General features: G+C 37.6%; 1 protein-coding gene across 1 annotated transcript in view; it reads right to left on the bottom strand.

Annotated features, from left to right (window-relative positions):
• The window catches only part of TCAIM (T cell activation inhibitor, mitochondrial), a 74862-nt gene that overhangs the window by 44456 nt on the left and 16960 nt on the right, over positions 1-13446 (bottom strand). The window contains exons 3-4 of the mRNA XM_047100254.1: positions 5633-5708; positions 49-184 (exon numbers count right to left, since the gene is read on the bottom strand). Coding sequence (XP_046956210.1) covers positions 49-184; positions 5633-5661 — 165 coding nt within the window. The 5' untranslated portion in view covers positions 5662-5708. The remainder of the gene's footprint in view (positions 1-48; positions 185-5632; positions 5709-13446) is intronic.

A 13446-nucleotide genomic window follows, 5' to 3' on the forward strand; every position in this document is an offset into this window, starting at 1 on the left:
TGAAATGTGAACTAAAGGTTAAATATAAATAAATAAATAAATGTTTACCCTCTCTCTGGGGTGTTGTCCAAAGAAATCTGGATGTACTGCAAAATAGAATGGCCTCAAGGCATTGACTGCTTCAGCTCCAGATAAAGCTCTTGAGTAGAGAAACCAGTGTGGAAATATCTTCTCCAGACATAACCTTTTAAAAAGATTCAGATTTATTATATCAAGGCACTGACACACACACACTCAGATCCTCAATGCATAAAGTGACAATAACATCAAAATTATTATGTATGGAAGATACCATAGAAACAAGACAGAAACCAAAACTGTGGTTTTCTGAAATATATAAAAGTTTTGACAAGCAAATGTCCACGTCTGAAATAAATAAGTTGCGGGGATGTGATGTACAGCATAGGCAAATAGTCAATAATATCAGAACAACTTTGTATGGTGACAGATGGTTAACTATGCTTATCAGGGAGATTATTTAATAATGTGTAAAAACATTGACTCATGATGTACACTTGAAACTAAGGATACTGTATGTCAATTATACTTAAAAAGAACTTAAAATTAAATTAAGAAATATATTAAAGTTTTAACAAGCAGTGAGTACCACGTGGCTTCTAAAAACAGTGATTTTAAATTCTTCTGGTGCAATATGAAAAAATAATATCAATTAATAATGAAATTTCCAAATTTCCCCTCAAAGCCTATTATGAAATACTAAATGGCATTACTACAGATGATGACAATTTTCTATAACATTTTTTTCTTCAGATAAAAAAACCTCAATATCCAATAATATAATCTTTTCTTTATAGTGAAAAATATTTTGAAAATTATAATGCTTAAAAAGAGATACAAGATGTCCCTTGGTTTACTTCCTCATTGCTAGCATGCTAAAATTATTTTAGTTGGATAAGTTAACATTCTCATTCTTAGATTCTGGCATAACTCACCTAGGAGTGCTTTTTTAAAGTGTAGTTTTAAATCCAAACGAAAATATTTGCAATTTTGGGGAAGCACTTCCACGACAATCTATTTTTGAACATTACAATTTTACCTTTTCCATTCCATAATGGTCTATAAAGAAGTCTAAATATTAGGCACATTTTTGTCTTAATACATTACCTCATAGATAATTGAGCATGAGTGTTGTCTCATACAGTATTGAATCTATAGAAAGGTTTTATATTTTTAAAATGAGAGATTATCGAATCATTTATGAGATTTTGCTAACCATCTGGAGACCACCAGCATATTTTCAGATTACCTTTGTTTTTTTTTTTTTTTTTTTTGCATATATTTGACCCTTTTACAAAGTCAGTATATGTAGGCTGTGTACAAAGGACTACAACAGGAGCCTGAACAATAAAGGAAACAGTAAACAGGTACCCGAGTCCTCAAAGTGGGGCAGCATAAGTAAAGATTGGTGATGGCTCCACTCAGTCCCCATTTGAGTTTCAGTTCTCATTTCTAAGTGTCTCACGGACACTTAGCTGTCCTGTCAGCCTGTCAAATTCTGTGTCTATAAAAAGGAATAGAGGTCACTGTCTTCCTTCTAATCTCTGCCTGGATACAGAACGCAAGGAAGCAGTTCAATCCAGGATTATCTTCCTTATTTCTGTCATTCGGGTACCACTGTTCTCAGAGTTGCCAAAGCACAAACCTGCAGAGGTACCACTGCCCAAAGCAGTTCACACCCCCACCCTATTTTGGGGTGCTCTGGAAGTGGGTTATTTCTTCTCACTTTACAGTGTCCCTGGAAACCGTTCCTTCTTTCCATTTTCTGTGCTCCCCATTTATCACCACAGGGTTGGACTGCATAGCCTCACCATCCGTCTACCCTCCAGTCTTATCCCTACCATATTACATACAGGTTAATTTTCCTGAAATTCCACTACCACTGTATTCCCTGCTAAAACACCTCTGCTGGTGTTTCAACTCCTGCTGAATAAACTCCACTTCTTAGGCTGGTATTCAAGTCTGTAATCATTTCCAATCTGTCTTTACAACATGACCTCCTACCACTTCTTTAGACACCTCAGGTCAACTCTCAGTGATCTCTCTCATTCTTCCCTTTCTTCTGCGTGGTTTCTGAGCCCTAAACACGCTCCCTGTGCCTTAGTTCCATCTACCCAAACAGTACTCACTCACTAAACAATTATTGTGTAAGTGCTATGTGCCAGAAGGCAAGATGCCCGTTTCCCCCAGATACTTCCCTTTAGTATCCTCACTATAAACAGTCTTCCCTTCTTCTAATCTCTAAAAACAGAAACTGTGGACCCAGCATATTTGGAGCACCATACCATAACGTGTGAGAGATGTTTCCATTTGTTCTCTTCCTCCACCCACACCCATCCTCCTCAGCTATCATGCACCCTTGAAGGCTGTAAACATGGTTTACATGTGTACTTGCCGTTGTTCGGTTTGTTAGTTGGCATCTGCTGAAAAGCACTAGCCAAACACACTTAGATGTGCGAGAGAAGTGCTGGGAAAGGGAGAAGGTAGGGAGAACTTTCAAACCAGGAGTTAGGTCTGACACCGGTAGGGGAGAGGGGAGGCAGGACTGGGTAGGAAGTCTTGGGCTGCAGCACAGTTCCAAGAAGCGCTCAGGTAGGCCAGTGGAGTGTCCTTGGACCAAAGATGCCCACTGGCAGAGTCCTGTGTCTTGCTGGAGTGAGCCTGACTTAGTATTCCTGCTTTGCTTGGTCACTGACAGCCAGGAAAGCGTGGCTTCGGGACAAATCCTTTGGTGGACCCGGAGAGGCCAGAGTGCTCAGTGGGTATCTTATAACCACCACAGCACAGGGTCTGGCACAAGTATTATTGTTTTTATTTTTAAAATTTTTTTAAATGTTTATTTATTTTTGCAAGAGAGAGACAGAGACAGAGAGTGTGAGCGGGGGAGGGGCAAAGAGAGAGGGAGACAATCTGAAGCAGGTTCCAGGCGCTGAGCTGTCAGAACAGAGCCCAGTGTGGGGCTCAAACTCATGAACCACGAGATCATAACCTGAGCCAAAGTCGGACCCTTAGGTGCCCCAAGTATTATTTTTAATGTACGTTAAATGAATGTATAGTAGGTTTTTAATGAAAGGAAACAAAACAATCAAGGAAAGGTAAATGGAAAACAATATTATACTGCTTGAAATCGAGCAGATTCAGCACATGAAAATCTGAAATTGCAAGATATTAAGGAAAAGATTAGATTTTGTAGGCCACGTGGCCTGTATTACAACTATCTTACTTTGCTGCTATAACAGGAAAGCAGCCACAATGAGCACGTGAATGAGTGTAGCCGCGGTCACAGAACTTCACTCACATAAGTAGGCAGTGGGTCCGTCTGCCTCATGGACTATACTTTGCTGACCTCTGCACTAGAGGAAGCATCCCAAGTACATTAAAAAATACGTGCACAATTTCCTTCTAATTTTTGTGGAACAGACTATGCAAGAGAGAGATCTGTCAAATTATTTGCATTTTTCCAAAAAGGAAAGTTATCCTACCTATAAGAGCAAAGCTGCTTTGAGTTAAATGCAGAGCCATTAACAACACGTCAGGGGATTAGGTCCTAAAGAATGTCACTACTGGTATCTGTTTTGCATATGATGTGATTTCTAATTAACAAAGAGTTTGCACTGCAGTTACTCCAGGGCAGTGTTCATCATGATCCATAGCACTGTAAAATCAACCTACTGGGCTATGAACCGGCATTAAAAAAGAGAGGATGCACAAGAGAAAATATCACTGGATACATATTTTTTAATGTTTTGTTTTTGAGAGAGAGAGAGAGAGAGAGAGAGAGAGAGAGAAAGAGAGAGAGGTGTGACAGAGCGCGAGAGGGGGAGGGGCAGAAAGGGAGGGAGACTGAATCCAAAGCAGGCTCCAGGCTCTGAGCTGTCAGCACAGAGACATCATACCCTGAACTGAAGTCGGAAGCTTAACCGACCGAGCCACCCAGACGCCCCAATATCACTGGATATTTTCTCAGGCTCAGTTGGTTAAGCCTCTGACTTCAACTCAGCTCCCGGTTTCAAGGTTCGCGGCTTTGAGCCCTGTGTCCGACTCTGTGCTTACAGTGTGGGGCCTGCTTGGGACTCTTTCTCTCCCCATCTCTTTCTCTGCCCCTCCCCAACTTGTGTGCATGTGCATGCTCTCTCTAAATAAATAAATAAACTTAAAAAAAAAAGAAAATATCACTGGGTAACTATTGTCATGAAACTTGTATTTTAAGGATTATGATTAAAATACTGTTTTCTGAAGGCTGGAATAAAAACAAGCTGGAAAAGCATGGCTCTATTCTACAACCACTACTATTCACTGCCTGTCAAAGGCATGGAGTGAGGAGGCAACCATCACTGAAGGGAATGGTCCATGAGATGTTACAGAACTCATTCCTCCAGGCTCCTATGGTCTCTCCTGTATCAGAGCATGAAAACACAATACTTTAGCCTGGTTTTCTGTGGTTGAATATTATTAAAAATACCACACCATGAAGAATGTCTCCTCATCTGCAGAAGAACAGTTTTTCAGGGCACTGTATCCCACAGTTGCTTTGTTTCCCTGCCACTCCCCCTCCCCCTTCATCTCCTCACAGTTGTGTCAGGAATTCTGTCAGAGAAAGTCTCCCTTTGTTTGAGAATCCTTGTTATTTACAACTTGGTGGAAAAAGTGTTTCCTCTAAACAACTTCCTTTTGCCAGGAACTATTTACTTACACAGAATAGTTATTTAAAGGAACTAAATACTGCCAAGTATGTTTCAGAAAACTAAAACTTCACATATTTTTATGTAGTAGGTCAAATTGTCTTGTAGTTACACATTTTGAGCCAAATGAACAATATTTTCCCCTTTTTTGACTTGGCTACCAAGAAGCCAGGACTGAATTTGATGTCTGAGTAATTGTTGACCAGTTCTGTTTTTTTTTTTTTTTAATTCTTAATGTTTATTTATTTTTGAGAGAGATAGAGTGTGAGTGAGGAGGGGCAGAGAGAAAGGGAGACATAGAATCCGAAGCAGGCTCCAGGCTCTGAGCTGTCAGCACAGAACCCGACATGGGGCTCAAACTCACGAACCTCGAGATCATGACCTGAGCCAGAGTCAGATGCTTAATCAGTTCTGCTTTTTAATATGATCTTTTTTTTTCTCTACAGGGCTTTTGATCTCTTTCAATTATACTATATATGCCTATTATACAATGTCAATTAAATTCATATATTTGAACTCAAATCCTTTCTTGAAGTAGGATTTAGATTATATATCATTAGTAGCAAATACAGGATTCAAATGATCTTACTATACAATTAAATACAATTTAAATGTAAAGTGGTTTTCCATATGACAGCATAGACTTGAGGGCAACATGACAAAAACTGTGCTAAGGACAATCTTTATCTTTTTTTCTCTTAAATTTTTCATACTAAACTATTCTGAAACATGGTATTTTTTTTTCAGCTTCTGCCCTGAATGAACTCTTGGAGGGTCTGGATGTTAATATGAATTTTCTTTTTCTTTTTTCGTTCCTGCCCTCCATCATAATATAATTTTAGAATTTGAAAAATAAAAATAAATTAAAATTATCCAAATGCATAACAGATACCCCCACCCACACTATTTACAGATTGGACCACACAGCTTACCTTCTCACTGGTCTCAGGTGGCAAAACATTTCTGAATATATGTATATACATCAACTGCCAGCCAGCCATTAATCACCTAAAAAGTTAAGCAGATACAAGTAATGAACAAATGGAATTTGAAATTAAAAATTACCATTTATATTAGCATCCCCCACTCCCAATATGAAATGCTTATCCATAAATCTAACAAAATATGTACAAGATCTATGAGTAAAACTGTGAAATTGATGATGAAATCAAAGAATTAAATAAATGGATATCCTATGCACATGAATAGGAAGACTCAATATTGTCAAGATATCACTACTTTCCAACTTGATCTATAGGACAATAGATGAAATCTATAGATTCAATGCAATCCCAATCAAAACTCCAGTAAGTTATTTTATGGATATTGGAGGTTCTTCAAAAAGTTAAAAATAGAACTACCCCAGAACCCAGCAATCACACCATTATATATTTACCAAAGGATACAAAAATACAGATTTGAAGGGGTTACATGCATCCTGATGTTTATAGTAGCATTATCAACAATAGCCAAACTATGGAGAAAGTCCAAATGTCCATCAAGTGATGAGTGGATAAAAAAGATGTGGTACACACACATGTAGGAATATTACTCAGCCATCAGAAAGAATGCAACCATGTGGATGGAGCTAGAATGTATTATGCTAAGAGAAAGAAATCAGACAGAGAAAAATACCATATGATTTCATCACTCATATGTGCAATTTAAGAAACAAAACAGACCAAGAAAAAAAAAAAGAGAAACAAAATAGATAAACATATGGGATGGGGGAAGAAAAAGAGGAGAGAGGGAAACAAATCTCACGAGACTCTTAATGATGGAGAACAAACTGAGGGTTGATGGAGGGAAGTGGGTAGGAGATAGGCTAGATGGATATTAAGGAGGGCACTTGTGATGAGCACTGAGTGTTGTATGTGGGTGATGAATCACTGAATTCTACTCCTGAAACCAATATTGCACTGTATGTTAACCAAAATTTAAAAAAAAGAAAGAAAGAAAGAAACCAGCATACAGATGTCTAAAGAAGCTTTATTCATAATTGCCAAAACTGGGGAGCAACCAAGATGTTCTTCAGAAGGTGAATGGATAAACTGTGGTACATTCAGACAATGGAATATTATTCAGCACTAAAAAGAAAAAAAGCTATCAGGCCATGAAAAGATGTGGAAGAAGCTTCCAAAGCTATAGTAATTAAAACAGTATACTGACATAAAAATAGACATATAGATTGATGTGACAGAATAGAGAGTCTCAAAATAAGCCCATGCATAGATGGTTAATTAATTTATGACAAAGGAGCCAAGACTATACCATGGGGAAAGGACATTCTCTTCAAGAAATGATGCTGGGAAAATTGGACAGACATATACAAAAGAATGAAATTGGACTCCTGTCTTATACCATACACAAAAATTAATTCAAAATTAATGATTTGAACATAAGACCTAAAAGCATAAAACTCCTAGAAGAAAACAAAAGTGGCCAGCTCTTTGACAATGATATTTTTGAATATGACACCAAAAGCAAAAGCAACAAAAGCAAAAATAAACAAGACAATATCAAACTAAAAGGAAAGCATCAACAAAATGAAAAGGCAACCTCCTGAATGGCAGAAAATCATTGCAAAGCATAAATCTGATAAGGGGCCAATATCAAAATGTATAAAGAACTCAACTCAATAGCAAACAATCTGATTAAAAAAACCTGAATAGACATTTTCTAAAGACATACTGATGGCCAACAGACATATGAAAAGATGCTCAACCTCACTAATTTCAGGGAAATGCCAATCAAAACCACAATCTGATATCACCTCACGCCTGTTAGAATGGTTATTATAAAAAAGGCAAGAAATAACAAGGTTGGTGAGGACGTGAAGAAAAGAAAACCCCTGTACACAGTTGGTTGGAATGTAAATTGGTGTAATCACTATGGAAAATAGTATGGAGTTTCCTCAAAAAATGAAAAATAGAATTACCATATGATCCAGTAATTACTTTACTGGTTATTCAAAGAAAACAAGAACACTAATTTAAAAAGATAAAAGCACCTCCATATTTGCTAAAGCATCATTTAGAGTAGCCAAGATATGGACACAATCCAAGTGTCCATTGGTTGAATGAATGGATAAAGACATTGTAGTACACACACACACACACACACACACACACACACACAGAAGAATATATTATTCAGCCATAAAAAAGAATGAAATGCTGCCATTTGCAACAACATGGATGGACTTCAGGGATCATATGCAAAGTGAAATAAGTCAGACAAAGAAAGACAAAAACTATATGACCTGTCTTATGTGTGGGATCTAAAAAAAATAAAAAGAAAAAACCCATCAAGCTCAGAGATAAAGAGAACAGATCGGTGGCTGCAAAGGGTGGGGTGGGGGTGGGGGGAAGAAATGGATGGGCTGTCCTTTTTTTAGTTTACATAAATTCAATATAAAAGTTTTAAAAGTTTAAAAAAGAAAAATAAATGAGCTATCAAACCATGAAAAGATGTGGAAGAAAAAGTGACAGAAGCCAATCTACAAAGATTATGTACAGTGTGATTCCAACCATATGACATTCTGGAAAAGGCAACACTATGGAGACAGTCAAAAGTTCAGTGGTTGCCAGAGGTTGGAGGGAGAGAAGATGAACAGGTGGAGCACAGAGGATTTTTAGGACAGTGAAACTACTCTCTGTACTACCATGGCAGACACACGTCATTATACTTTCGTCAAAACCCATGGAATGTACAACACCAAGAGTGAACCCTAATGTAAGCTGTGGATTTTGGGTGGTAATGATGTGTCACTGTAGGTTCAAACTGTAACAAACGTACCATGCAGGTGTGGAAGACTGTGTGTCAGGGACAGAAGGTATATGGGAACTCTATACTTTGCTCAATTTTGCTGTGAACCTAAAACTGCTCTAAAAAATAGTGTATTTTTTGGGAAGCCTGGGTGGCTCAGTCGGTTGAGTGGCCGACTTCGGCTCAGGTCACGATCTCACAGTCCGTGAGTTTGAGCCCCGCATCGGGCTCTGTGCTGACAGCTCGGAGCCTGGAGCCTGTTTCGGATTCTGTGTCTCCCTCTCTCTGACCCTCGCCTGTTCATGCTCTCTCTCTGTCTCAAAAATAAATAAACGTTAAAAAAAATTTTTTTTTAAATAAAAAATAGTGTACTTTTTAAAAAGGTAAGCAGATAAAAGGGGGAAGATTTTAATCACATGAACTTTTCCAACAATTTAGATTATAGGAAGATGTTCAACTATAGTATGATATCCATGTCAACTGACATAGTGATTTAAAAAAATCCTAAGAGGAAGAAAAATCGTATGAGCAGTCCCTTAATAAGTATTGAAATGCCCTATTCACCCAATAATCACCAAGTAAAACATTCCTTTTCTCCCTATTATCAAGCTCTTAGCTGTCTTACTCCCTATTATTCCACTCTTCCAGGCATCTGTTCAGCAGCATTATTCTCTCAAACAAACAATTACATGGCTAAAGTCCTACTCCATCAAATCTTGAGCATTAAGTATGTTTAAAAAATATTTTCATGATGTAGTTAATACACCTGAACCAAGGTAATGTAATGAAGCATATCTGCCATTAATAAAATGACAGAAATATGTATTTTAAAGACAAATCGAGAATTACCTTGAAAAATTTATGTATTCAAACAACAATGGATACTTTACTTTCTGGTTAATTGGTGTGGCAAGAGTCTCTGGGATGCAGAATGTGTTAGACATATTCATTTCAATGTTTAAAAAGATGATTTTACTTAACCATCTACCTTTATATTTTGTTTGAGACAAATACACAGATACAGGAGACACTCCTACCATTTTGAAGATTTCTGAGATGAAATGGAGGAAAAAGAACCATTTGGACTATCTAAAAGTTCAGTGCAATCTGTGATGGACTGAATTCTCACAAAATTTTCTCAATAAGTAACCAGAATAATCTAATCTTCGTTAAGATGGCACAGATAGAAGGCTCAAAGCTTGCAAAGACCAGAAGGATATACATATCCAATCTTTAACTGGCTACCTGTAGGTAGTAAGATATTAAGTGCTTTAATTTTATTTCCTGGTTTACTTACAATGAACATGTGGCATACATTCTTAATTTTTTTTAATCAATGCTTTTAACATTCAAATTTAATGAAGAAAATGAGTATAGCAGGAAAGAGGTTGCTCACTCAGTATTTAAGACAGGACCCTAACCCTGGAATATCTGTCCAAAGACATTCCTGGACTGTAGTCCCAATTTAGCTCAAGAAGAAACAGCTCACCACACTCACACATAATGAATTCATTTTTATATTATTATTTTTTTAAGTTTATTTTTTTTTTAGTAATCTCTGCACCCAATGTGAGGCTTGAACTTAAAACCGTGAGATCAAGAGTCACATGCTCTTCTGACTGAGCCAGCCAGGCGCTCATTTTTTATATTATTAAGAACATTTATGCCACTTAATGGCAAAGATACTAATAAATGAGCTAAAACTGTGGGTAAGAAATGAGGAATAATACTTGAGAGGCAAATGATCATCTAAGAATACAGATGGGAAACAGATGAAATACACAACCATGCTCTAACCAATATCCATTATTCAGCATAAAATGATCTAAAAGCACCCTTGAAAAGCCAGAATTACTAAACACCACAAAGCACCTCGGTCTACAACACAACAGTGCAACCTGTTTTGTCTTTTGCAGCAGTATCTTAGAAGTTCATAAAATCAAAATGTCTACATCCAATGAATAATGTAGGTGATCCAGAGGACATACTCTCCTACACATTTTCAAAAGCAAGACATTAAAACACAACACTGAAAAGAAACTGTTATGATAGCTGATTTGAAATAAATGTTTTGAATTTTGAAGTTAAAGCACACCATAAAGATAATTTAAAAATCTGAAATGAATTTAGGAAAGACTAGCTGTTTCAAATTTGATTCAAAAAGTGTTTTAGAGGCAGATAGCCAAGTTACACTAAACACTTATGAATAAGATTTCCTAGGAAAAGTAGCTCATTTATCACAGAAAGCAGTTTTGTAACTTCAGAGTCAGCTTGGAATTGATCTCCAAAGAATCACCAACAGCAAAATTGCAAAAAATACAGAATGTGACCTTAATGATTTTCTTTATTTTTTTATTATGAAATTTATTGTCAAATTGGTTTCCATACAACATCCAGTGCTCATCCCAACAGGTGCCCTCCTCAATACCCATCACACACCCACCCCTCCTTCCCACCCCCCATAAACCCTGTTTGTTCTCAGTTTTTAGGAGTCTCTTATGTTTTGGCTCCCTCCCTCTCTAACCATTATTTTTTTCTTCCCCTCCCCCATGGTCTTCTGTTAAGTTTCTCAGGATCCACATAGGAGTGAAAACATATGGAATCTGTTCTTCTCTGTATGATTTATTTCACTTAGCATCACACTCTCCAGTTCCATCCATGTTGCTACAAAAGGCCATATTTCACTCTTTCTCATTGCCACGTAGTATTCCATTGTGTATATAAACCACAATTTCTTTATCCATTTGTCAGTTGATGGACATTTAGGCTCTTTCCATAATTTAGATATTGTTGAGAGTGCTGCTATAAACATTGGGGTACAAGTGCCCCTATGCATCAGCACTCCTGTATCCCTTGGGTAAATTCCTAGCAGTGCTACTGCTGGGTCATAGGGTAGGTCTATTTTTAATCTTGTGAGGAACCTCCACACTGTTTTCCAGAGTGGCTGCACTAGTTTGCATTCCCACCAACATTGTAAGAGGGTTCCCGTTTCTCCACATCCTCTCCAGCATCTATAGTCTCCTGTTTTGTTCATTTTGGCCACTCTGACTGGCATGAGGTGATATCTGAGTGTGGTTTTCATTTGTATTTCCCTGATGAGGAGCGATGTTGAGCATCTTTTCATGTGCCTGTTGGCCATCCGGATGTCTTCTTTAGAGAAGTGTCTATTCATGTTTTCTGCCCATATCTTCACTGGGTTATTTGTTTTTCGGGTGTGGAGTTTGGTGAGCTCTTTATAGATTTTTGGATACTAGCCCTTTGTCCGATATGTCATTTGCAAATATCTTTTCCCATTCCATTGGTTGCCTTTTAGTTTTGTTGGTTGTTTCCTTTGCTATGCAGAAGCTTTTTATCTTCATGAGGTCCCAATAGTTCATTTTTGCTTTTAATTCCCTTGCCTTTGGGGATGTGTCAAGTAAGAAATTGCTGCGGCTCAGGTCAGAGAGGTTTTTCCCTGCCTTCTCCTCTAGGGTTTTGATGATTTCCTGCCTTACATTCAGGTCCTGTATCCATTTTGAGTTTGTTTTTGTGAATGGTGTAAGAAAGTGGTCTAGTTTCATCCTTCTACATGTTGCTGTCCAGTTCTCCCAGCACCATGTGTTAAAGAGACTGTCTTTTTTCCATTGGATATTCTTTCCTGCTTTGTCAAAGATTAGTTGGCATACGTTTGTGGGTCTAGTTCTGGGGTTTCCATCCTATTCCATTGGTCTATGCGTCTGTTTTTGTGCCAATACCATGCTGTCTTGATGATTACAGCTTTGTAGTAGAGGCTAAAGTCTAGGATTGTGATGGCTCCTGCTTTGCTCTTCTTCTTCGATATTACTTTGGCTATTTGGGGCCTTTTGTGGTTCCATATAAATTTTAGGATTGCTTGTTCTAGCTTCGAGAAGAATGCTGGTGCAATTCTGATTGGGATTGTGTCGAATGTGTAGATTGCTTTGGGTAGTATTGACATTTTAACGATATTTATTCTTCCAATCCATGAGCATGGAATGTTTTTCCATTTCATTGTATTTTCTTCAATGTCCTTCATAAGCTTTCTATAGTTTTCAGCATACAGATCTTTTACATCTTTGGTCAGGTTTATTCGTAGGTATTTTATGATTCTTGGTGCACTTGTGAATGGGATCAGTTTATTTGTCTTTCTGTTGCTTCATTGTTAGTGTATAAGAATGCAACTGATTTCTGTACATTGATTTTGTATCCTGTGACTTTGCGGAATTCATGTATCAGTTCTAGCAGACTTTTGGTGGAGTCTATCGGGCTTTCCATGTAGAGTATCATGTCATCTGCAAAAAGTGAAAGCTTGACTTCATCTTTGCCAATTTTGATGCCTTTGATTTCCTTTTGTTGTCTGATTGCTGATGCTAGCACTTCCAACACTGTGTTAAACAACAGCGGTGAGAGTGGACATCCCTGTCGTGTTTCTGATCTCAGGGAAAAAGCTTTGTTTTTCCCCATTGAGGATATTAGCTGTGGGCTTTTCATAAATGGCTTTTATGATCTTTAAGTATGTTCCTTCTATCCCAACTTTCTCGAGGGATTTTATTAAGAAAGGAGGCTGAATTTTGTCAAATGCTTTTTCTGCATCTTTCGATTGACAGGATCATATGGTTCTTACCTTTTCTTTTATTAATGTGATGCATCACATTGATTGATTTGCGAATGTTGAACCAGCCCTGCAGCCCAGAAATGAATCCCACTTGATCATGGTGAATAATTCTTTTCATATGCTGTTGAATTCGATTTGCTAGTATCTTGTTGAGAATTTTTGCATCCATATTCATCAGGGATAGTGGCCTGTAGTTCTCTTTTTTTGCTGGGTCTCTGTCTGGTTTAGGAATCAAAGTAATGCGGCTTCATAGAATGAATCTGGAAGTTTTCCTTCCCTTTCTATTTTTTGGAACAGCTTGAGAAGGATAGGTATTATCTCTGCTTTAAATGTCTGGTAGAATTCCCCTGGGATGCCATCTGGGTC

Source organism: Lynx rufus, unplaced genomic scaffold (assembly GCF_022079265.1).
Source record: "Lynx rufus isolate CCGP_SWC_20201006 ecotype Redwood Valley unplaced genomic scaffold, mLynRuf1.p SCAF_5, whole genome shotgun sequence".
Lineage (NCBI taxonomy): Eukaryota > Metazoa > Chordata > Mammalia > Carnivora > Felidae > Lynx > Lynx rufus.